The following is a 25203-nucleotide window of genomic DNA, read 5'->3' as shown; positions in this document are numbered from 1 at the left end:
GGAAAAACAGGTGAGGAGCACTGCAAGTTGGTCACAGCCTCAGCTGTGCCCTTCACCTCTGGGAAGGAGAGTCACAAAGGTTTAAACACCATTAAAACGGCACCTCCAAAGTGTTCATCCCATCCCTGAGGTCACACAATCTCAGGGTTGTCGGGTCTGTGCAGTGGATTCTCACCAAAGATGGAGACTCCACCACCTCCCTGGGCACCCCRTGCCACCCTCGGGGCCCCTCCCAGMTGCACAGTGAGACAGAGRAAGGACAGAYACCCTGTCACCAGYTGGGCCCAGTCTAAAGACTGCAGATAATGAACAAACTCCAGCAAAAACCCGCAGTGCAGCCTTCTCCAGTGCACAGCTTCACCTCTGCCAGCAGTGTGTGCTTCCTGGAGTGCCAGCAGAAAAGACTGATGTGCCTGCACTGTAATYCCTGCCCACAAAGTATTTGACTCTGGCTTTGGGGACTGTTACAGATTCAGGAAGATGTGGGGGAAGACTGAGAAGAATGCAGAGAAAAGCAGCTGGAACCAATCCTTTTCCCCTAATAACACAATTACACCAGCCTCATTTGTTTTGTTACTTTATTGAAAGTGGCAGATCCCTTTCAATGTTTTTAAAAACTAAACCCATTGTTGCTTTGAATACTGGACGAAGGGTGTGGGGATTGTTTCCTTTAAAAAGTTCACTCGTTACACTGCAGAGCATGTGAGTAACGATACAGGTACCTTATCGACACGGTTTGCTACCGCTGTGAACAGCAACTGTAAAAGCAGCAGGAGCCCTTGTGCTGGCCTGCAGCCTGTGCCTTCCCCCTCTCCAAGTGTCCTGTCTCTACATKAACTCCTCCTCCTGAGGGAAAAGTGGGTTTGTTTTGCTCTTCCTACCTGCAAGCTCTGAGCTGGCTCTCCCTGCAGYGGAATCCAACAGCAGCACCTCTTCTCTACTGTACACGTCCATAGTGTTGCTGAGCCTGCATTTATCCATCAGGATCAATAAAAAATAGTCACAAGCTAAAGTGAACACCACACATCAGCATGAGGGAACCTATGGTCCTCCTCTGCTACTTGCAGCCTGGCACTTTGAATCGGCAGGTCTGAATCTCAGTACCAAAAATCAAGCCTTGTTTCTAACCACGTGGCCTGTCTTTAAAAAAAAATGCTGAACAGCTCCAGCCTTTGTTCTCAGTGGCTCTGGGGTGAGCAGTATCATCCACATACAAACACCCAGACAGAAAGATCTGCATAACTGAGGTCTTGATGGCTTCATGAGAATCTCTTTACAGTTAGAGTAGCTCTCTAAGCAACCAGCTATCAGGTTATTTTCCTAAGTCTATTTTTCCAGACCTTTGAAGTGTAGAATTAAAATCTGTGTGCATATCTGAATCAAAGAATTGCTTTATAAACTAACAAGATACAGAAAGCAAAGCTCCTGGGGATGGTTCTGCTGGAATAACACCTTAAGCAGCCATCAGCGCAGTAGATGCTTTACTTTCTCTGCTAGCAAACACCACCCCAGCTTGTCATCTGGAGCAGAGCCCTGGCTGCAGTGAGCCTAGATCCCAGGCTGAAGGAGGAGCCAGAAATGGAAGGCTGAGAAGGAAAGGGAGGCCTAGAGCAGCCTTTGGGAATCCCCAGCCCTACCACACTGCTGTACACCATCCAGTTTACACCTTCCTCTAGAGGACAGGTTATTGCCTCAAAAACTGCTGTGGAGTGTCCCTCTGCCTTGTGAACCAAAGCCCTGCTGCTGTCCTCAGCTGTTGTGTTCCCCCCACTCCCCTTTTTAACCCTTGTGCCCCATGTGGGCCTGCTCAGCTCAGACTGGCACTGCCCAGCCTGCCTGTCCAGAAGTGCCAAGGACAGGAACTCCACCAGCTCCCACAGCAAACATACCCACTTTGCCTCCTACTCCCTGGAGACCCAAGGCAAGTTCTGCTGCTGCCTCAAGTAGATGAACTAAGGCCCCGAAGTCCCAGAGCCAAAAACAGAACAGTCAGCAAACCCATCCTCCTGTGAAATGATAGGAAAGAGCAGCTGTGTATCAGCTCAGCTGCTGCAGCACTGGAAAGTGTTCTGTTACTTGTGTGTGAAGGGCTTGARGGGATCCTCCAGAACAACTGGAGAGCTGGTCTCACTCTTCCAGAGGCCCTAAATGCCTGGAGAGCTCCTCAACATCCCTGCACTCACACACTTCTCACAAACACTTCTTCAGGAAGGGCAGGAGGCTAAATCCATCAGACTTGCCTGTGAAACATATCAATGGAAGAGAATCTCCCTTTTTCCAGCAGCCAGGCATTTACCAGAAACAAGCTGTGAATCAAACCAAGCCAAAATGGACACATCCATTGTAGGAAAACAATTAAAAACTGCATTGATTACATTGTAAAAACAATTAGACCACCCATCTCGGGTTCTGCAAAAGGTCTAAATTGTACTTGCATCGCAAACCCCACCCTGGGTTATCATGGGAACACGGCTAACATGAAGGCTCTGAAATGTCCTGGAGTCCATCACAATGTCACATCCAACGGCAGATGGTGGTCTGGATTAGAGATGTAGTTCTTATGAAGCTGGAAAAAATCCTTCCCCCCTCACAACAACAGCAGGGAATGTGAGTGTCAGCGGGCAGAGGTCAGGTGGTTCCGACTGTGTGAAAACCTGCAAGGAACAATGAACAGGGAGAACTGGTCAGTGCTGGCTCTTGGTGCCCCTCAGGCACCCACATCAGGTCTGTAGGGAAAGGTGTCAGGCTGGGTGGGTCTGTCCCTACTCCCATTGCTGGTGCCAGGTTTTGCAAGATAAAAAGTCCTGACAGAAAAACCCAGCACTTCAGCAAAAAGCCAAGGCGGCACTTTTTTTCAGGCTTTCAAGATTCAGTTGATAATAAAATAATAATAAATTTTCAGCACCAGTGTCTTACAGTATGAAAACAACCAGGTCTTTGAGGTTTTGCAAGCTCCTCAAGAAACCAAGGATTTTGTACTTCTGCCATATCCAGCAGTGTCATTTCTAGGCTGACAGAAGCGAATGATGCTGAAACAACAGTGCTGTCTGTAGTCACCCACAGAYATCTGTGAGCACCTCCTGCTCAGGGAGAGGCTCAGGTTTTACAGGTGTCACAGGACACCACCTGTGCCCCCTGTGGCTCAGCCAGAAGGATGAGTGTTCTCTTCCTGGCATTATGTGATTATTAGAAGAGGGTTTTGCATGGTCCCATGGGATATTTGCTTGGAAACTTGAATGATGTAGCAACAGAAGCCCTCGAAGATGGCCATTACATTTGGTCCTTAATATCCACAGCTCTTCTTTATTAATAGCAGCATGTACAGGACAGCCAAGGGGTCAGGCCTATAGAGCATGGGATCAGGAAAGGTGGGTCCTGCATGACCAATCTGATGTCTGGTGACCAGATGACCTGAGAGGGTGAAGGAAGGATTCTCAATGTGGTCTACTATCTCAGACAGCATTCTCCTGCACAGGCTGCAGCCCATGGCTTGGACACTCTTTGCTGGTTTAAAAACTGGCTGGATTGGCTGAGTCCAGAGAGTGGTAGGGATGAAGTGACATGCAGCTGGGACCAATCGGGTTCCCCAAGGGCTCAGTGTTGGGACTAGTCCAGTTTAATGTCTTTATACATGATCTGGACAAGGAGACTGAGGGCCCCCTCTGTATATTCACAGATGACACCCAAGTGGGTGAGCAYGRAGGYTCTGCAGAGGGATCTGAACAGGCTGGATCCATGGGMCAAGACCAGTRGTGTGAGATTCAACAAGGCCAAGTGCCACGTCCTGCACTTCAGTCACAACAATCCCTTGCAGTGCTACAGGTTTGGGGCAAAGCAGCTGGAAAGCTGTCCAGTGGGAAAGGACTTGGGAATGCTACTCAAYAGCASCTGAACATGAGCTGGCACATGWCCAGRTGGCCAAGRAGGCCAGCCAGTGGCCTTGTGTGARCAATAGTGTGGCACATTSCTTGCAATGRAACAGGTATTTATTAACAGAAACCTCCTATTCCAGAAGTGATCCCAATGAGACTTTGCACAGTCCCTGTAACCTGAGTAATGGGACCAGAAGGACATCRTATGTATAAAGATATATGTGCAAAATGAAAGTGAACAGCAGCATCTTTGCCCTGCAATATCCATCCACCCTGCAGAAACCTGTCCAGTGTGAGGAAACACTCTGGGGGCCAAAGAAGTTTCCATTAGATGAAAGCAGTTAAAAGAAGTGGCATAGGCACTAWTAAGGCAGCTGTCATCAACATTCAGTTTTGTCTGTCTTGACTGCTCATCACCAACCTTTCCACAGCACAACACCCCAGCTCCCACTGGGGACACTCACCTTTGTACCCGCTCCACCATGTGCGCTATCAGTTTGTCAGAGATGCCTGGGCAGGATTCCTCAGCCAAGCTAAAGGCGTTCTCCAGCTCCTCCATGGCTCCCACGTTGCCTCCAGTCTGCTTGTGCTTATCTTTGAGCTGCAGAAACAGGGCATTAGGTCCTTATTTTGCTGCAGAAAGCCCTGGTCAAGAAATCCAGCACTGATATTAAAGCCCTTTCCCTCTCACTATGACTCCACCAGGGTGCAGGAGGGCATCCACATTCCACTTAAACCAAAAAAAGTTCTTTTTGTGGGTCAGGAAGGTAGAGGTCCAGTGTCTGGGGTTCAAAKTTTCCTCCAGGTACTGCTTCCCCCAGGGCACCATCTCACAGGGATCTGAACAATGATCAAGTGTCCTGTTGAGCAACATCTGCCAGCTTACCTCTGTCCAATTCAATTAAGCTCCCATTAGGCCCTGCTGATTAAAGGGCTTTACATAAAGCCTTGCAGTCTTTGCCTCAGTTCTAGGATCAGCCTTTCCTGTTGCTGGAGCTCACCTTTTCCTGCTTTTTGGAAAGCAGGACAATGTGAATGCTAATCCCCAGTTGCAGTCTTTCCTGAGCACCAAATCCCCTGCTGGGAACAAAGAGCTCCCAGCCAAAAAAAGCCACTGCCTCCTCTGTGGGGCACCTGTTCCCCACCACAAAGCTGTGGGAACAACCCCCACACCTCTGCTCAGAGGCCACGGCATGGAGGGCAACTCAGTTACACATCAAGGATATGGATTTCTTAKGCCAAAAATACTTGTGATGCTAAAGCCAAGGATTTGATGCCTACCTACCAAAAGCTGCCCACCTCAGAACAAGCACAGGGTGTGTCCTGGACATAAACTGTCAGTTTATCATCAGCCTTTGATGCCAAGGCTCTGATCTTCAGCTTGCCCAGCAGCCTGTGATGGGAGCAGCGTGTGCTGGGCTGTCTCTTCCCACTGCAGAAGAGCTTTCTGGAGGCTTGCAGGAGGTTAGAGCACTGTGCTGAGCTCAGCCTTACCAGCTGCTTGTYGCTGCTCTCTTGTTCCTCCAGGCCCAAAAATCATTTAACCACCCTCCTCCTCAGAGTTTCTAGATTTGCAGTTGCCCACATCTCTTATTGACTCCCCATGTGCCATTTGCAATATTACCATCCAATAACACAGGGAAGATAAATAAAAGATGACAAAGAGCATCTCTGTCAGAACTGCATTCACAAAGCCCAGCTTCAGCTCTCTTAGGGCAAGAGGGGATAAGGCCTAGCTGGTGTAGGATGCAATCATATAACAGTGAGGAGGACAAAGTTTTCAGTTCTGGTTTCCTACCATCAGCAAAGAATAACATGTGCAACCAGCATTGAAGCAGATTTTCAACCTGGAGAAGTTTTCTTTTAAGCCCCCTCTACTGCATGCAAAAGCCAGGTTATTTCAGAGACTGCCCAGAACTCTTCCTGCATCTGATTTCACTCAGTGAGATCTGCAGAGCCAGCAGGAAAGTCTAATCAAAGGAAAGAAGGACCAACAAACTGAGGTAAGGGAGTCAAAGTAGCAGAAATGAAATGTCGAGAAGCCTCTTCCTGCCTGGAACTGGTGCAGCAAGGTTAGTAAGGAAAAGCACACAAATGCATTTACAGCCACTGCCCTGAGCACTCTGCCCCAGGAGGCTCCTAAACCAAACAGAGACCCAGACATCAGTGAACTGTGCTGCACAAACAAACTGCACCACAAACCAACATGGGTTTAGTGCAGTTTCTTCTCAYAGGTCTACACCTACAAGACCCAGGTCATTGGCCTCATGCTCCGACCTCTGAAAAGTCAASTCCTGTGGAGTACACACAAGGCCACTTACATAAACTCCCAATTTCCAAAGCAGAGTAGTCTCAAGAGCCTTTTTTTTGGAATGACCTCTGGCTCTCACCATGCAGCAAGCCCTCTTCCCACACAGCAGACGTGAGAAAAGAGAGTTAAGTCTGGAGACACTCCCTGGAGAAAGCACAGCTCTCTGCTGGGCCATGCCACCAGGATGCAGGAGAGGAACTCCTCAGGACCAGAGAAACGGTCTCTCACCAGCACTTCAAGAAGAGAGCCATGACATGCAGCATCTAATTGATTCTTCCAAAGCAGAATCTCCTTTCCTACACTTCTGCTGGAAAGAGACACCAGAGCCCATAGCCAGCAGCCCCCTTACGATTATCCTCCTCTTCCCTGACAAGATGACCCGTCTGGAGAGGTGAGCTGTCACCTCTGTGCTGGTACAGACACCACCCTATCGTTAATGACAGCCTTTCCTTCAACTCCACATCTCCATCCAGACCACAAGGCAGGGGAATTGGGTAGGTTTTCTAAACACACTTTGTGTGCCTGCCTCCCAGAAGGTGGCAGGGAACTCCTTGGTCTTGGAGTGCGACCAATAGCAGTCTGTACAGATCAAGAAATGAGCTAGTAACCAGCAAAGCCAATTCCTGCTCTAACCCACCCACCTCCCCCTTAGTTACTCTGCTGTGGACAGCAGAACAGGAGGGCATGGGACATGCACAGTGACAGGCCAGCTCAAATACCTACCTGCCATAACAGGAGCTGCACTTCAGCCATGGACCTCAGAGTCCAGAGCTGTCCAGGCATTGGTAAGAGACAGGTACTCCTCTGTCTGATCCTCACCAGGGTAATGCCTTTCTTCCAAACACARGTGTTTTTGGGAGGACATGCCAGGGACACGCTCATTTTCCCCACTTATGGTCTAGCCCTCTGAACTGGTACAAATGCTTCAGTGTCCCTTAACACTACTAGATAGCTCACCACACCTCCCTCCTCCAAATCCTTCCCATTTATTTATCCATGTCACATATCTCTTCATCTCCAACCAGCAGAGACACTAAGAAGGTTCTACTCACCTCCCCAAAAACTGGGTGAACGAGTGTGGAGAGACACTGTGACCGTGGCTGCCTCTTGATGGGCTCAGTAGGCTGGGAATCAACAAGAAGAGAAGTTAYAAGCACAGGCAAAAGCTCCCAGGGCAGATGAAGTACTAAACCTTTGGTGAATTCACAGCACCTCCAGGGCAAGCCCATCATCAGATCTTGGGAAAGCCACAAGTCACAGTGCCCTGATGATGTGGAAGAGGCAACTGTGGAGCACCAGCCTTTGGTGCCAGACTGCAATAAATTTCAGACAGAAGATGGGTGCCTGGTGGCTTCCCCAAGACATCCAAAGGCTCATGTTAGCTYAATCCACTTCAGAAAGACCAGACAGCACACAGACCTTCTGGGAACCATGTAGAGCCATTCCTTTGTGCAGCTTGCTCAAGGAATTGGGGCGAATGGTTGGTGGGAATGTCCAGATTGGACCCTGGTCTCCATCCTCTGCATCTCCATCACTGCAAATGGAAAGGGGAAAGTCAAGACAAAGCCTCAGATCCATACATTGGGGGATTGCCCATACTTTCCCAGAGTCACAAGTTCTCCCCCCCCCCAATTGCCATACCACCACAGGCCTTTTATTCCAGAAAAAATTCTGAAGAGAAACTTCTTCAGTCTCTACAGCACATATACAGTATCAGAGATCTGAGCTAAGTACTATCTTGTGTTTCCAAATCACCACATTCACCTTTCTGATCCAGCCAGCTTGAAGAAGTTYCTGGTGCTAGTCAAATTTATGAAATTTCAAGACAATCCAAGCTCATAATTTGAAGAGCCAGGCTTAGATGTTATAAGCCAATCTCCCCGAGTCCTTGGTCACTCGAGTCACTGCCACTACAGGTGAAGAGCAGCTCAGTGACACCAATCTGGCAAGGAAGTGCCCTTTCCCTACCCAAGGCCCATAACTTGACTGTCTTGCATAGCAGCAGCAAAGATTTACACCTGAGTACACATACACACAAAGACAGCTCTTGCCACAATTACCAAAGCCTGTGACTCTTGTAGTTAATCAGATGTGCATAAAATAGAGGCAACAAGAGCCCTGTTCTACTGGTTACATGCAGACTAAATGTTTTGTGTCAGTTCTCTGATTCCTTACACTCAGCAAAGACCTCCACAGGTTAAGATCAGAACAGAGAACTGGGTCCCACTGAACAGGAGGTAACAGCCTGGCTCTTCAGGCAGCACTCACTTGCTCCCACAGATGAAAGCTCAAAAGTTAAGATCTCAGGTGGGAAAAGGACCTGAGCTGTTTGCAGTAGGCTACTCCAGAGCAAGCAGGGGCAGCAGGGGCASCTCTCCATGCAAAACATGTACGTACATATCGGAATCACCAGAACTGGAATCTTCTCCATGGCCCTCTGACTTCCAGCGCTTGAACCGATCGATCAGCTCCATTAGGAATGAGGTTTTCTTGGTGTAGCGTGTGATGAACTTGTGCTTTAGCAGTTCTTTAGCTGTTGGCCTCTGGAGCAGATAGGAAAGGAGGTCACATCTAACCATCTCTGCACACTAAATATGCAACTCACTGACTTSAAYTGGAACCACAGAATAYCCTGAGCTGGAAGGGATGCACAAGGATTGTCAAGTCCAACTCCYRGCYCTACAARGGACAGCCCCCAACAATGCTACCAATCCYCAACAAYGTGCCTGAGAGTGTTATCCAAACACTCCTTGAACTCTGGCAGCCTTGGRGTCATGACCACTGCTTTGAGGAGTCTGTTCCAGAGCCTGGTCACCCGTCACCCTCTGGGGGAAAAACCTTTTCCTGATATTCAACCTAAACTTCCCCTGACACAGCCTCATGCCATTCCCTCAGGTACCACTGCTGGTCATCAACGAGAAGTCATCAGTGCCTGCCCCTCCATGTCCCCTCATGAGGAATTCCTGCCAGGCCCACATGTCCATCCCATAAGCTCAGCAATTCTCTCTCTCTAGGAATTCTGGCACCTTCCTGCTAAAGGGATTTTCGACCTCTGCTGASCTTTACCCAAATTCACAGGGGGGCAGCAATACTCACAAATCTAGGATCCTTATTGAGGCAGGCTTCCACAAACTCCTTGAAGGGCTTGCTGTGGTGACCCTCAAGTGTTGGAGGGTTGTTTTTGGGGATCAAGAAGAGTACCCTCATAGGATGCAGGTCAGAATTTGGAGGCTCTCCCTTTGCTAGTTCAATGGCTGTAATCCCAAGGGACCAAATGTCTGCCTGGAAAGGAGAAAAACAACAACACAGAACAGAAAAAAGYAATTCTACAACATGAAAACACAGTTTTAGGACAGCTAATCCCATAAAATCAGTTGGGGAATTTAGTGCCTAATACACAAACTTCTCCAGCAGACCCTGAATCATRACAAGAAAGAATAATTTCTGCAATAAGCAACACTTGCAGTCCCTGTTTCTGTCCTAGCATGACCTCATGCACCCAGCTCACCTTGAAGTCATAAGCAGACTGTTTGATGACCTCTGGTGCCATCCAGAATGGAGTCCCCACAAAGGTGTTTCTCTTGATTTGGGTGTCTGTCAACTGTCCAGCCACMCCAAAGTCAGCCAGTTTCACATCTCCTTGTTCAGAAAGCAGCACGTTGGCAGCTGTACACACAAATAAGCAATTCAGTCTGCTGGCCTCTGAATCACCTCCAGCCCACACAGAACTGAACACTGAGCGAGGCTCTCCCATGCCATTCTCTTCTCCCTCAGCCTGGATTTCCAGCCTCAGACTCATTCTCATGCTTTGAACTCCATTGGGTAACATGGAACAAGCTCATGCACTTTGTTGGATCAGGAGACTATTGCTAAGGTAGGAGCAGGGAGTAGCTGTGAAAGGCCACACAATCAAGTAGATGTGACTCCTGGCCACACAAAGAAGGGAGAGCAACACAGACTCTAATGCTCTTGATTTTTTTTTTCCACCATAGCATTCAGCACAGGTTAAATATCAGATCCTTCTAAAGAGCTCAAGTCCCACTCTTGTACCAGTTCCCACTCACTCATAACATTGTAGCATTGTGCAGGTTTGGGAACAGGGTTTTTCTGCAGGACTTTTCATTCTGAGTCCCTACCTAACAACTTTCAGCATTTCCCCACCACTGGCAGCCACAGCACTGCACATCTTGAGTGCTAGAAATGCGCAGTCTCACATACACAATGRAATCTTTTCTCCCTATTCCCTATTCTCCCTGTGTAAGGGTTCTGTGCCCTGCCTGCCCACATCCCCTCCTGCAGTGGGTTGGAGGAGTGGCATCCAGCACTGGCCAGAGCTCCACAGCACTGTCCCTCCATCCTCCTGCAGTACTTTGATGCTCTGGGCTCGCTGTGACACTGCTCTTCAGGAGGCAGATGCCAGCTCTCTCCACCCTGCACGTGGCCAGTGACTATAAAAACCAGCAGCAGGATAAGCTGACACAAGCTGTCCTGATTTTCTAGGGCTGTGAACCCTGCATGAGGACAGCTCACGTCTGCTGTGAGTTATAACCACAATAACCAGCACACACACCCTTGGGGTCCAGCAGCAAAGCAATGTCCAGACAAAGTCAGCTAATATCAGAGCATGCCTTTCATTGGCTGCTTTGCTTTAGCTCCCTGACTGTCCAAACTCAAAGTGCCAGAGGAGAGCTACAGATCCTTTGTTACTCTAAACCCTAAAGACATGAAAAGCCTGAGTYGTGATACAATGACAAGCATCAGATTCAGAAAACAGAAACCCAGCAAGAAATGCAGCACTGAGAAATGGTCTTTGAAACCTYGCAGATTATGGCAAAATAGCATACCTCTGATTTTATGTTACTAACATCCCTTACAAGAAAGGGAGCTGAGCTCTCCAATCTTACCTTTGATGTCCCTGTGGATCTTCCTCTCCGAATGTAAATAATCCAAACCCTTTAGGATTTCTCTCAGGATAGTAGCTATGTAAGTCTCTTCCAGTGGTCCTGGCTTCAGCTGATAAAAGGCAGAAAGATGATTTAAAAGAGGGTGACTGATGCCTGGATTTTCCAGGCTCTCAGTTTGTWACTTGGAGACCTTGGCCAAGCAGGCCGTACTCAGCAGGAAGCACCTTCTTGAACAGCTGGTGCACATTCTACAAAGCAGAATGTAGGACTTGGCACCTGGCAGCAATAAATGGAAAAACTTTAGGGCATTTTCTGTTAGTCTATCAGTCTGTTAAAGACTTCCCACACAAAGAGCAGTTTATCTGCTTTGGCCTGGAAATATATTGGCGAACAGAACATTTTAACAGTTTCTCTTGTTCAGGTCTCTCTGCTAGCATGTAAGTACTGAATTTCAGCCTCTGAGACATCAACCCTTGGGTTGTGGAATACTTGCTATATCAGCAGATAACTTCTGCTGATGACAGTCCACCACTACACCTTCCTCCAAGTCACTGTAGGCTCAGCAGTTTTTTCAACATGACTACCCTCGAAAAATGGGTGTTATTGTCCTAAAGAGAAGAGAAAAATGAAGTGACAGAACAGAGTGCAGCAGAACTTTGYCTATGGGTATATTCTGCATTTGTAGTCTCTTAAGATTTGGGGTAAATTGATCATAGACTGTGTCCTTACTGAGCTATGCCTGCAATGAGCAGTACCATAACTCTGAGTAGGTGAAGTTCAGATTTGTACTGCTCGACCAACTGGCTGTKGTCACATTGCAGTTCACTGGCTCTTTCCATTATACAGCAGCACAGCATGCTGGAGAACAGTTCTGGGACAGCTGAGCTCCATGAAAACATTCCCTCTATCCTGGGATAAGCACAACCAACATGTCTGTCCTGYACTGCTCACCCTCAGGCACAGGGCTGCCAAAAAGATGGAATGTGCAAGTGAGTGTCTGGCTCACGGGCATTTCACAAACCACGTCTCCAGTCAGTATTTTTCAGAGTTCAGAACTTGCCACTTACTTACCAAATCCAGGGCTGARCCTCCTCCCAGGTACTCCATGATTATCCACAATTTAGTGCCCTGCARGCAAGAGCACAAATCAAGAGCCATGACAGTAATAAAAGCAGACAGAAAAGTGAAACACTTGTGAGGCAGAAAGATACAAGAGTAGTCCTGCACACAATCCAAGAGATGCTGCACACTGCAGCTCTCAGGGGCTTAAGGAAGGAGCCCTCAGCTCCCTCTTTTGTGCTAGCACAGTATTTCAGAGGTGGACCTGTCTCCAGGACTTTTCTAACTCTCAGTTTGCTGTTTTATCTGAGCAACTGACCCTTCAGGCACCAGACTGCCCAGCCCATAGATAAGCTTATTCCCAGGTTGGAATCCTTGAACATCTCTCCAACAACTCATCCAGCATAAGTCCTTCTTGGCAATGGCAGAGGAGCACTGCAGCCTTTATCTCATTAAGAGGGCTGCCACTTGAAGGGTACAATCAGCAAGACACTCTTACTTCTCAGGGAAGAGATTTCCATGCTGAGGTTCACAGGGTCCCAGCAGAAGATAAGCAGCAGGTCCATGAAATTACARCAGAAGGCTGAGAAAAAGTATTACAGCCTTTGAAAAATACATAAGGAATATTCAGGACCCAAAGAGCTCAGGAACTGTTTGGGGCAGTCACACTGTTACATTCATCTCCAGCAGCCAGCATGCAGAAGCCACTTCAGATCAACACTACTAAGCAGCTTCCATTAGAGATTCCTAAACCTGTTCTCAATAGAGGCAGTATTAGCACTCCTCCATAGACTCTGTTCATATCCTTTTATTCTTATTATTCTTCTGATGAAGTACAGTTTCARCCTTCTCTTTTTTTCAGAGGCATAAATCCCTCAGTAGTACTACCTTAAGACTGCTCTTCTGGGAAAGTATTCCATCAACTTCCTTTTCAGAATAGTCAGACCAGGGAGCGATCAACCTTCAACAAATAATTTGCTCTTCAGTGAAGTGCCCTGCTYTTGGTACCACACAGTACAGGGCACCTCATTTCCATGTGCTTAGCAAGTGTCTTAAAGCCCAGTCTGCTGTTAGGTGCACATCAATGCAATGACCAGAGCCATCACTGTTCCTGCTGCCATGCTGCCACTCACATCAGACACTTTYCAGCACCATGTGGAAAGCACATCCACGGCAGCACCCACAGAGGAGCCCTCCCCATTCCCAAACTCCTGGCAAGGAATCACCATGGCTTGTCCTACCTTCAAGTAGGAGCCATAGTACCGGGTAATGTAGGGACTATCACACTGGCTGAGCACTGTAATCTCCTGCTGAATGTCCTCGATCTCATCCTCAGCCTCCTCCAGATCAATGATCTTGATAGCAACAACTTCCTTGGTGCGGTTGTCGATCCCTTTGTACACTTCACCGAAGGATCCTTTGCCGATSCGCTCCAGCTTGGTGAAGAGCTCCTCGGGATCCACCCTGGAGTGCTAAACCATAAAGCAGAGATGGGAAAATTCCATTAAGTCCCAGGGCTGCAGAGCACCACACATACCCACATAGCTCATCTCCACATCTGTGTACCTACTGTGTTGATAAATTCACCTGAAACTCACATATCCTAAGAAGTCTTAAAAACTTAACACAGATTATATCCAAGATTAGAACTGAAGAAACCTTTTCCACTAGACCATAGTGGGGGAGGAAAAAGAGAAAAGCCCAGCATGAAAATGTCAGCAAATACCTCTGTGGAGAGTGTCAGCTCCACAGGGACAGGGCTGCTCAACTGCAGGCACCAGCTGGTGCCAAAGCAGCTCCATAAGCAAACACTTGTTCACACTTCAATAGAGACCAGCAAGGGGTACCAGAACCAGCTTACTCTTGGAGCTCTGGATGAGAAAATGGGCACAAGCAAGATGCCATAAGAATGTTTCCCTAGTTAGCTTTCCTGCACTCRAACACTGAAATGATTTGAAAGATGTGCACCCTTCACTACATGTTTGGAGGGTAAAATACTCCAGTAATCTGAGTTCAGATTTACTGTCTTCTCTGCTGCAGCCTGATTTCCAGGCAGCACCCAGCCCAGCTCCCCTCAGCTGTCTGCAGACAGAGCCTCACATCTTTTGGAAGGTCAGCAGCAAGGAGGAGGCAGGAGAGCAGAATGGACACTCCATCTACCTGAGCTGCTTTTCTGGAAGCGCCTCTTCCCTGCCTGGCACACCCTGATGCAAAGCCAAATAGTGCCTCTGTCATTAGATAAGCACATCAACCAGGCAGGTACTAACAGAGAAATACTGACTCTTTAACAGCAGCTGCACAGTTAATTCTTTATTAAGATGAGTATGGATAAGAAAGTGTGATTTGTTCTWTTTCTCATGCCATTTTGTTCAGTCCAGCTGCACACCAGGAGGTCCTGCTCTGCTTCATGATATGAAAATGCTCTGATTAGCTTTTTTTTCCTTTTTCTTAATAGTTAAAAAAAAAAGGTCGGAAAATATGGTCTGACCTTAGGAAGCAGCCAAGCCATTAGAGGGAACTTTCCACACCCAGAATTTCTCACCCTCACCTACAACACRTCATCCAGTGAGACTGCTCCCTTGCAAGGGCCTTGAGTTGGCAGATTTTATCAGAGAACAGGGAAGCTGCACTTTTCCATCTCACACCAGGTTCTAGCAGCAGGCCATCATTGAGCAGCCCAAGGTGTTGCTTAATGATTAAGCCAGTCTGTCATCACAGGTTGTTTGCCTTCTGTGCCCTAGTGCATAGCTATCAGCCAGGCTTGGGTGAGCTTTACAGTCAGCTCACTCAAAAGGATTTCCACACAAACTCCAGTCCAAGATACAGAAGGATAACCAAATATCCTTTTGSATCCATAGCAACACCCAAACAGGTTGCACTTTGAACAAATGCACTGGAAACAGACTGGAAGGGATGTTCAGAGATTACAAGAACTGGAGATAGATAGCAGAGAGTGGAGAGAGGGAGGTGGGAGACAACATGAGAACGATGACTGCAGGCAGGGAGAGCATCTGACTAGTCCAGGCTCACCACAGACCAGGAGCAGTTTCTACCTCTTGACTGACTTGAAGGGGCAACAAAGTGCCCCAGACATTACTGCGCACAGTGATCTACTGCACCCTAAAAATGCCACTCACCACATCAGCCACTCCCACATGTCAGGGAGAAGGGAGAGAAAGAGGATCATCTCCTAGAARCACCTGCTCAGCTCAGAAAAGAAACACTACCCACACGAATCCTGCARGGAAGCAACCCTTTAAGGAAACCTTTCTCCCCTCCCAGGTAACTTTTCCATGAGGTAAGAAACTGCAAGGTGGAAGCAACTGCTCCCTGCTCAGCTTGGTAGGGCTCATCAGAGAATCAGGACTGATTTCTCCAGATCAGGACAGCAGACATGAGAGCACCAGCTATGGCAGGTAGCTTTTGGGACAATCACCACTTTATGTGGCAGGCTCTGTGATCATGGACAGCTTTATAAACAAGCTTCCAGACCTAGATGTTGGTTTATCCGGTTTTCAGTAGAACAAAGCAGTTCAGGTAGTTCTTCTCCTTCGGGGAAGGAGACAAAGCTTCCTAACAAGCAGACAGAAATTTTACCCAAGCGACTCAGGAAAAAAACTGATGGGCAGACRTGACAGGCCCACCCACATTAGGGTGGAAACATTAGGAAACTTCATAGGTACTGGATTTACCTTCCCAGGACTGACCTGGAAAGGCTTTAGAGCTCTCAGGTGACAGGGCAGAAGTCTGACTGTATGGAGGGCCTGAGGATGTACACCCCTTGATGCAGTAGCCGGWATCACAGAAGTCAGACCCAGCAACAGACACAACTTAAGGAGCCTCCATAGGGCCAAGGGGTACAGAGTCATTCCAGYCACAGTTGGAGTCTCTGGACACTGCTGGAGGACCACAGCTTGCTGACAAATTTCTTTACTTTCTGTAAACAGGGAAGAGGAAACAGGCCCATCCCCGATTCAAGTAGGTCAATGTCTTGGTCAAGAGAACATCTTTTGAATTACCATCGTGGACACCACAGAAGAARTTGGCAGGAGGCTTTTTCAGCAATTCTGAATTCCCATGACAAACGAGGATATTCTGGCTGCAGGACACTGCTCAAAAGGCTTTGTCCACTAAAAAGTCCAGTTTGAGACACCACATGGTGACATGCTGGCAAAGAAAAATTGTCAGATCCATAGGCATAAAAGCCTCAACATTAATGCAGTTYCACCAAGAATGGAGAGCTATGGAACTGCACTGCTCTGTCAGGAGAGAGAAGGATGCACTCCATGAGCCTGACTCTCCCCTGCCCCAACACATCTGCACGTGYAAAGCACTGCAGTGGGAGCTGGAATAAGCACCAGCCATCCTTCTCCTAAATACGAATTATATCAGTACCAGTCATCTTGTTAAGAGAATCATCCTGGCTGGAAATCCATGTTCTGGAATTGCAGTGCTGCAAACACACCAGGAAAACTTCATAAGTAGGAAGGTACAGAATGTCCAGATGAAATGCTTTATACCTGATTAAATCAGCACARATATCCCAAAGCAGCTTCTTAGTACCTGTCACCTTTGCAACTGTTCACCAGCTTGGGTTCTTTCCATTTTCCCCCATCTTCACAGACCTATCGCAGTTGAAAAAGGGAACTTCCAAGTAGGCAGTGACTGCTCCTTGTTCTATTACAAGTAAAGCTGTTAAGGGATGGTCACTACATTGTAATATTTTGCTTGACTGAACGCTTATCACACAGCAGTTCTGAAGCAAAAAGCCTCCTGCTGCTCCTCTCCACTGAGAGCAGTCAGTCGGGCATTAGAGATGGTCAGGCAGGCCTAGGCTTTGGAGGAAGAGCACACAATGCACTGTCTCAGCTGTAAGTGCAGGAAGGGAGTAAATATGAGAGGGATGATGAAAATTTCCTAGTAATGTACTCCATTTCTGCCCTSCGGGATCTAATCTCACAGCACAGGAAAGAAGGATGCTTTGTCCTGACAGGTGTGGGAGTGTTTGCCATCCTGACTGATGATGCCATGTTTTAAAACAGACCATCTCACTGCAGCCATCAGGAATTAGGAACTGCAGTGTGTTATGAGACAAGCCTGGCAGTAACACCAGCTGCTTCATGGGAAAAGAATGGTTTTGGCAGCTCTGCCACCTCCAGCTGCAGAGACATGATATCCACAGTCTTTGAGAAGATGTGGATAAGTATTAGAAAAGAAGGGTAAGTATCTGCCCTCATTTCAAAGCTACTGCCTAGAAAGATAAGCTGCATGTTGGGAGCAGACACAAACACCATTTCAACCAGCTGAAGATATTCTCTCTGGGATGTGCCCAGCTGGATCTTATTCTCAGAATATTCAGGAGCAAGAATCGTGCCTGCATTCGTTGCATAAAACATTGAGGGGTGCTTAAACCTTTTTGGAAATGAGAATTCCTTCATCTGGGGCAGGCTGGAATTGGAATCACAGTTCTGTATGGAAGAAATCTGTAACAGAAGATTCCCAAGCCACAATACTTCACATGCTGAAGCTGACTGGGTGTGTGGCAACTTCAAAGGGTTTATGTGGAACTACAGCCGCATTTCGGGTTATTTCTGACTAGAGCACTTTCCAACCAGCCAAACAAACATAATGTTTGCTCTGCCAAACACAGTGGAAGAAGGAAGTTGGTTTTAATAGAACTCATCTGCTCTTCTCTTTCCCTCACTGCCTCCTCTGCTCCCCAACTTCTCATCCAGTGGTTACYCACACTGCATGCAGAACACCCACCTCTGGACTACCAACAGCCTCTTTGGTTAAACCAGCTTTGTATCTRGAACCATCTGAAAGCTTCCCTGTGGATATGAAATCTGTCCACAGCTCTCTGYAACCACCAAAACCTGAGATAGGTTTCAATTTCTGGAGTACAGAAAAGAGGGAAGTTTGTGTCCAACACTTTAAAACACACCTGTTTGTCTGAGACTCMCAATTTCTTCATGGACAGTGTTCTTTTACTTCAGATAGTAAAGCATGACTTAGCCAAAAAACCTAAATGGCTTATTCAAGGTCACATAAGGAACAGCAAATCTAGAAACAGAGCTCAGATCGGAGTGTTAAACATAGTAACTAACACAAATACATCACCTGGCAGATAAAGCTTCAGACAAAGACAGRAGGCCTGCAGTGCTATATGTACACAGCACAAGGCAGCCAAGGAAAGAGAGGAAACAGTCAGCTGAGGCAGGGAAATGAAGGCACAGAGGCAGAGCAACATGGGCATTGGCCTAYGGTAACTCTGCCCATCAGCACCAGAACTGAGAATCAAAGACAAGTCAACCTCTGACATCCCAATCCAAGTCTTAGCCTCTTGATTTTCACAGTAGCTCCCACTGCTCCCTAAATCCCTGTGAAAAGAACTTCAGGCCAGTTCCTATGCCCTCCCAGCAAGCCTTAGTTACACAGATTACAAGGTTCCACCAGGGATTCCTGAAAAGATCAGAAGAATGGATAGTACAGATTGTCCAAGACCAGGCAGAGCCATGGGATAACACCATCTGAGAATGCCTAACATTTCCATAATAAATTCAGAGCTGAAACCACTAGAATGCTGATAAGCTTCATGAGTGGATGTTGTGTACAAAAAAAGCTTCAGAGCAACCTCCTCTGCAGCTACAGAACTCAGTTTYTAGCCCTAAGCAGACAGTAGCCTTCCCTTTCTCTCCCTGTACAGTGACTCAGTCAGGCACTATATTTACATTTAATTCCAGACACACTTTGGGGAAACAGTTGATGTGAAAGACAGCATGCAAACTAAGGTGCATTGCAAATCAATTTTTACATCAGAAAGGGTTCAGAGGAGGCATTATCTCAAACCACTAAAGCTTTTAGTAATTCTACACCTAGGAGCAGAACAGAATAATGCCCCAAAACCCAYAAAACATGGTTTAAGAAGATCTATGTTCAATATTGACATTTGCCAATAATCAAACACACCCCACAAMCAAATTCAGGGGGAAGAAGATGCAAGCCAGTGCCATTAATGTGGTTTAGCTTTTAGTCCCAAATCCTGGCATCATCTTTTCACATTCCTCTTATGCAAATGTCATCACAACAGCAGCATTTAACCACATCCACAGAGGCTRAGATGTCTAGGAAGAGTTACTGCTCAGTATCAAATATCACTGCCTCTTATGTAGCACGGTTACAAACACCATTTTTCTGAGACTGATGCCATGAACACTTCAGGAAGGTATGGCTGGCAGAACCAGCATACACAGTTTTTCTGTTCCCATTTCTAGACTTCCCCTTCCAAAAATACTCAGAAAGCCAGTGACTCCTATCTCCCTAAAAAGAGCACAGTTAATCCCAGAGAAAGCCCCCATAACTGGGTGAAGAATTCACTTTCTGTATGGCTGGCAACACAACACTATCAGCCCAACACCAGCACAGAGTGAYACACAGATCAGTCAGTTAACAGGAGTAAGCTGAGACCTGTGCAAGAGAGATAAAGAGTGGCAAAAAGTGATTTTCTGGTTATTTGCTTAAAACCCTGGTATCAAAACCAAACACTGTTATGTAAACCCTTGAAAAGGATTTTAAAACAAAATTTTAATCACCACTTACCTGGGTAGCAAATTCTCTCAGGTGAGCCATGCCTACAGGATGGTTTTTTTGCAAAATGAGGCWGGATTAGGACGTCACAACACAGCGGGGAAGCGATGATTTCTCCACTGGTCAACTGTGACAAACAAGAATACACAGCTCTCATGTGAGGTTCTTGGAACCTGGCTCCTTCCCCTGAAGAGCTACCTGCATCTTTTTCTCTCCTTGATTTGAAGCTCTCATTGAACCTGCCATCATGTTCTAAGTATGCCAGCCCATCCTTGCAAACTGCATTTCTCAGTTCTTTACAGAGAAACGCCTTCCAGATTTGTCAAGGAACCTCACTCTAACGTTATACACTGACCAAGTCTCAGACACCATTTTCCCTGMCATCAGCTCAGCACACTCCCCAGTATCACGGTTAACCCCACAGCTCTATTCCCTCACCACCACTCCCAGCATCTTCCCCAGCACAGCTCACAGCATCGTCCCCAGACATTACTTTTTTCCTGCCCTCACTGAGTATTCCTCCACTCCCGCTGTCCCCGGTTACAGCCATCGGCAGAGCTCAGCTGCCCAGCACACACCTTCCTCTTCAGGGAACCCCAACCCCGCTCCACCCCTGGCCGCTCCCTCTCCACTGCTCCCCAGATTCTGTTCTCCTCAGCGATCCCCCCTCCACCCCAGCCACAGCCGAGCCCCAGCCCAGCTCCCTCGGGGCACCACCGGCCCAGCCCTCCCCTGTGCCCCCCGCTCTCCTCAGTGCCCCCCTCACGGTACGGCCCCACAGCTTCCCTCCACCCTCACCGCCGTCACGGACACCTCGCCCCACCTCACACATCTCCCCCCTCCCGCGTTCCCCTCGCCATCATGGGCTGCTCAACGCGCCCCCCGCCCCGCCCGGCACCCTCAGAGTCCCTGTGTGGCGCATCGCCGCCCCGCCCAGCCCGCGCAGGCCCGCCCGGCCCTGAGGGCCGCCGCACCTAGGGGCAGCGCTGCGTTGCGGTCGGGAGCGCCATGCCGGGCCCTGGCGCACGGAGCCGCCGCCGCCCCGGGCTGCCCCGGGACACCAGGCGCGGCGGGGGGGCGGGAGCGCCGGGCCGGGCGCAACAACACAGCGCGGCGGCGGGGGAGGCCGCGGTGCACTGCATGCCGGGAGATGTAGTCTYCACGCAGCAACACCCGGCAGTGGAAGCGCTTTTCTGGACTACAATACCCAGGATGCCACGCGCACAGCGGCAGGGCGGAGCGGCTGGGCGGGGCGGCGCGGGGGTGTCTGGGGCGGGGAGTCCTGAGGCGCGGGGGGCGGGGGCTGTCCGGCCCAGCGGCCCCCGCGGCGGGGCGGCCCCGGGACTCCCGGGCACCGGCGGGGAGGGAATGGGCACCGTCGGTTTTGTCGTCCCGGCTCTGCGTAACGGTGCYTTCTTCTCGCAAGTCCTTAGGGGACTGTGCCCAGGAGCCCCCCGAGTGACGCTGGGCAGGCCCGCCCTCAGCTCTCCTCCTGCCCGCTGTTCCTCGTGAGGATGAGGGGCTGCCTCTCCCTGCCCACCCCGCCGCGGGACGCCAGGCCCTCGGGGAACCGGCACAGCGCTCCGGACCGTGCGGGAGGAGGAGAGGAGAGAGGGAGCTCTCATGGCGCCGTTCTCACCGCTGCATCTGCAGGGTTGGGTTTTCCCTCACGTGCTGTAATGTCAGTGACTGATTCACGATTTCAAAGAGAAAAAAAAAAAATAGGCGAAACAATTTTCCCAGCCTCTGTTGCCAGGCAGCTTTAACGCTGGCCCTGCATTTCTTCCTGCAGGGAACGAACCAGGCACAGCTTTTTCCTGGCGCTGACACGTAACGCCTTTGTCACAAGCTGCTGCTTCTGATGGTGAGCTGGTGCTGCTCTGTAGCGCAGGTGAGCTCTAGCAAGAGGAGCAACGCTGAGAACTGTCCCTGCATGGACTGATGGGTCTGGACAGCAGCCATCAGTTCCCTCACATTCCTCTTATTCCGCCCTGTRTCTGTCTCCCATCCCTCTGTTTCCCTGCCCTCAACCAGCACTTAAGGTACTTGAGTGAGAACATCAGTTAGAGCACATGCATCAGATACTCCTGCAATGAGATGCTGGTTTTGTATTTAAATCAACTGTACCTGGCTGGAGGGTTTTCACAAAGTTCTGGCCTGTAGGATCCTTGGGTTGCTGGAGCTTTGAGTTCATACCTCTGCAGTACCAGGCTTCTAGCCCCACATAATACAATCATCTTGTCTCATAAACAGCCCTGTTCCAGCCTGACACCTTGACTTAGGAGACCTATGAACAGACAAATCAAAGCTTCTTGTAAAGTGGGAAAGGAAGGAGAAAGAAATTCTGCTGTGGTTCCACTGTAGCAAGGACCAGGGGGTGAACTGTTTGAGTCCCTGTGTATGTTWTTTAATGATCATTTCACCTCAATGCCTCAGCTCTCCAACTCTTGTCATGGACAGTCATTAATTTAGCCATTGTTGGCATGAGGCCAAAAGGCAGAAGTCTTAGCACAAGAARTGCATGTTAATTAATGTGCCAACTCTGAACATAACACACAGGAACAGCAATTAATTTGTCAGTTCAGGATAAGTCTTTCATAAGGGTGATTGTCATTGGTATTAGCATGGCATTTCCATCTGAAATTGCTAAAGCTGGCTCAGGAGCACAGGAGACAGAGGATGTTCAAATGTGGGATTGTGTTTTTCCTCATTTGTGATCTACAGGCAGCCTGCTTTGTAGTCTGCTGCTCCACAGATGGGCAGGAGAGATTGTGTGGGATTTTGGTSTGGTCACCACCTGGAAGAAACCATTTCTGGATCAGTAGCTGGTCACTTCGAGCACTTTGGTTTGGACAAGCTGTGGGTCACAGCTTAGAGATGATTGCTCTGTTGTCAGGCAGCTGTTCCTGGGCCTGTTTTGTAGGGGACAGGATTATTAACGTACTCAGAAGAATGCAGAAACACATGCTGTTCATTAGCCTTTGCCTTCATGGCAGTAAGTTCTTACCTGTTCTGACCTTTTGCTTCACAAAATCTTTTGATCTTCTCCTTTTGGGGGTCCTGCTCCTCTTCCCATGCTTTTTCAAATTGGTCAAGAGCTTTGAGTAGGGACAAGTTAAATACTTATGCCTGTGAGCTCACATATTTGCTCTGTATTCTGAGTGGCTGCCTGAGCCTTGATGCAGYGAGGAAATCAGGCTGGAAAACAAAGGCATCTGTTGTACAGGTTTTTTTTGTTGTTGTTGGGGTTTCTTCTCACTTTTTAGAAGTTATGTCTTTTCTATTGTATGATTTTCAAGAGGATGAGCCTGTTGAATTTTGTTATCCCTTTTCTAATTCTTCCTCCTCAAGCAGAGGGGTTAGTCTCCAGAATAAAAAATTAGGTTAAAAGCTGGTGACATAAAAATATAGCATTTAAGCTAGTCTTCTGCTCAATACCCAGCCTGTGAACCCCACCTCAATTATGAAAGCTGCTTACAAGTAAGCTGTGCTCCAGTCCCCATTCCCATGGCAAGTTTTGTGTGCCCATGGAGTCTGCGTTGTTCCTGTCCATAGAACTGGAGCTTTTGTTGGAGATGTGTTAGTCAAAATTGCTGAACATTCTCTCTATAAAACAGTAGTTATTAAAAAAAAAAAAAATCGATGTCTTTCTGCTGGCAGTGTGGAATAAACACTGCTTGAGATAACCCCAGTAGGTCTCACATAGAAGAGAAATCTTGACCCAGGTATTTACAGCTTTTGCCCAATGAGCTGATACACCTAGCTCTGTTTCCAGRGCCAGAGAAGAGTGTGAATAGTTACAAGAAACTTTGACTGACTGTTCTTAAATGTCCTACTAAAGTAAGCTTTTCCTGTTTGCTAGGAACCTTGGAATGAATCACAAGAAGACCTACAGCCTTCCTTCCTGATGCTCCCTACCCTCTATATGCTTTTGAGAACAAGAATTTTTCAGCAAGATATCTCAGAGTTGCTTCCCTGATTGAAGGTAAAATGCTGCTGTTGTATTATGGTATCCCCATCTGTTGCATACCTGCTTGGGTCAGCCAGAAAGGGGTGAGGGGGTGGGTGGAGGATATGAAAATGTGTGGTAAGATACAGAATTATAGAATCCTATAGGATGGAAAACCCTCTCAGACCAYTGARTCCAACTGTTCCYACAACACTGCCAAGCCCAACACCAACCCATGTCCCCAAGTGCCACTGTCCCTCCAGAATGGTGAGTTCACCACTGCCCTGCACAGCTTGTGCCACTGCCTGACCGCTCTTTTGGGGAAGAAATTTTTCCTAAATATCCAATCTAAATCGACCCTGGYACAACTTGAAGCCATTTCCTCTTGTCCTGTCMCTTGTTCTCCAGGAGCAGAGCCTGACYCCCACCTGGCTCCACTGTCCTGWCAGGCAGTTGTAAAGAGGGAGAAGGTCCCCCCTRAGCCCCACCAGCTCKCTCAGCTGCTCCTCATCAAACTTGTGCTCCAAACCCTTGCCCAGCTCTATTGCCCCCACTTTGTACATGCTCCTTTCATGGAAGGTTGGCCTGGAGCCCCATGTAATGATAAAACCAAAGAGTGCTGGTCAGTAGACAGTGTCTAGTACCACTGCAGGCTTGTTCTAGCAAAACAAACCATGAAGAAAGGACCTCAAGAGCTAGTGCTCTACATCCTACCTGCTCTGGATTGTGAAATCTTCCAAGAAAGTGTCTATTTATGGTTGGTTCAAGCACTGTTGGATTTTTCTGTATGAATTACTCAARATACCTGGATTYATGTTGTTCTGTCCCTCTTGAGAAMGTTGTTGTGACACTGCTGTCRGAGAGGCTGTGCAGSCATCCCTGGGAGGGCTGGGCAGAGCRGTGTGGTACAGCCTCCTGTGAAATGTCCTACAGTCTCTGGGGTGTGGGACAGCTGGGCTGTGTTTGAGATGAGGACAAGAGCCTGGTGCTGAGTCCTGGGACTGCTCACCCTGCAGCAGCTCAGGCCTTTCCACCCTGTTCTCCACCCTCCCCACACATGTGGCACATCTGCAGAGCCCTTCTAGTGCCCTTGCCATGCTGACCGTGCCGTCAGGGAGCACCGATGGCTCTGAGAMAGGTAACGGGTTTTGGAAGCCAACCTGGTTTGCTCTGTGTTGGTGCCAGCAGGTGGCAACAGCGCCTTGCAGCCCCGGCTCTTTACAACAAACGGCTGCCCCGCTGCTGCCAAATCCCCACTCTCTGGTACTGCTCATCCCTTTCCTGCGCGGATCATGCAGCCTTCCTGCCGGTGCATGAAGTGGTGCTCCAGGCCAGAAACTCAAAGCTGCTCGCTCAGCCTTCAAGCAGGGATCTCTCTTCAAAGGAGGGAGCAGCAGGTTGGGGAGCAGGGCTGGTGGTAGCCTSTGCCTGGTTCTCTGTCCTGGGTCTCTGAGTTTTTTTGCTGAGTGAGTGGGGCCAAGTCTCGTTCGGGTTATTCTGTTTGCCCTGGGTACGACACAA

At 48.4% G+C, this 25203-nt stretch overlaps 2 protein-coding genes across 2 annotated transcripts in view; one reads left to right on the top strand and one right to left on the bottom strand.

Moving 5' to 3' along the window:
- Positions 1 to 552: 552 nt before the first annotated feature.
- On the bottom strand, positions 553 to 20824 carry STK25 (serine/threonine kinase 25). Its single transcript, XM_057383606.1, has 12 exons — positions 20708 to 20824; positions 19746 to 19860; positions 13388 to 13618; positions 12159 to 12215; positions 11088 to 11196; positions 9692 to 9849; positions 9280 to 9465; positions 8581 to 8726; positions 7603 to 7717; positions 7236 to 7307; positions 4337 to 4473; positions 553 to 2654 (listed from the first exon to the last, which is right to left on the bottom strand). The coding sequence occupies exons 2-12, from the start codon at positions 19773 to 19775 to the stop codon at positions 2615 to 2617; spliced, it is 1281 nt and encodes a 426-aa protein (XP_057239589.1). The 5' UTR covers positions 19776 to 19860; positions 20708 to 20824; the 3' UTR covers positions 553 to 2614.
- A 653-nt stretch (positions 20825 to 21477) lies between these two features.
- The window catches only part of BOK (BCL2 family apoptosis regulator BOK), a 32263-nt gene continuing 28537 nt past the window's right edge, over positions 21478 to 25203 (top strand). The window contains exons 1-2 of the mRNA XM_057383616.1: positions 21478 to 21624; positions 23596 to 23718. The gene's annotated coding sequence lies outside the window, so the exon portion shown is untranslated. The remainder of the gene's footprint in view (positions 21625 to 23595; positions 23719 to 25203) is intronic.

This window comes from Malurus melanocephalus, unplaced genomic scaffold, assembly GCF_030028575.1.
Source record: "Malurus melanocephalus ecotype Western Australia unplaced genomic scaffold, MMel_1.1 scaffold_644, whole genome shotgun sequence".
Taxonomy (NCBI): Eukaryota; Metazoa; Chordata; class Aves; order Passeriformes; family Maluridae; genus Malurus; species Malurus melanocephalus.
This window is presented reverse-complemented; position numbering and strand designations above follow the sequence as displayed.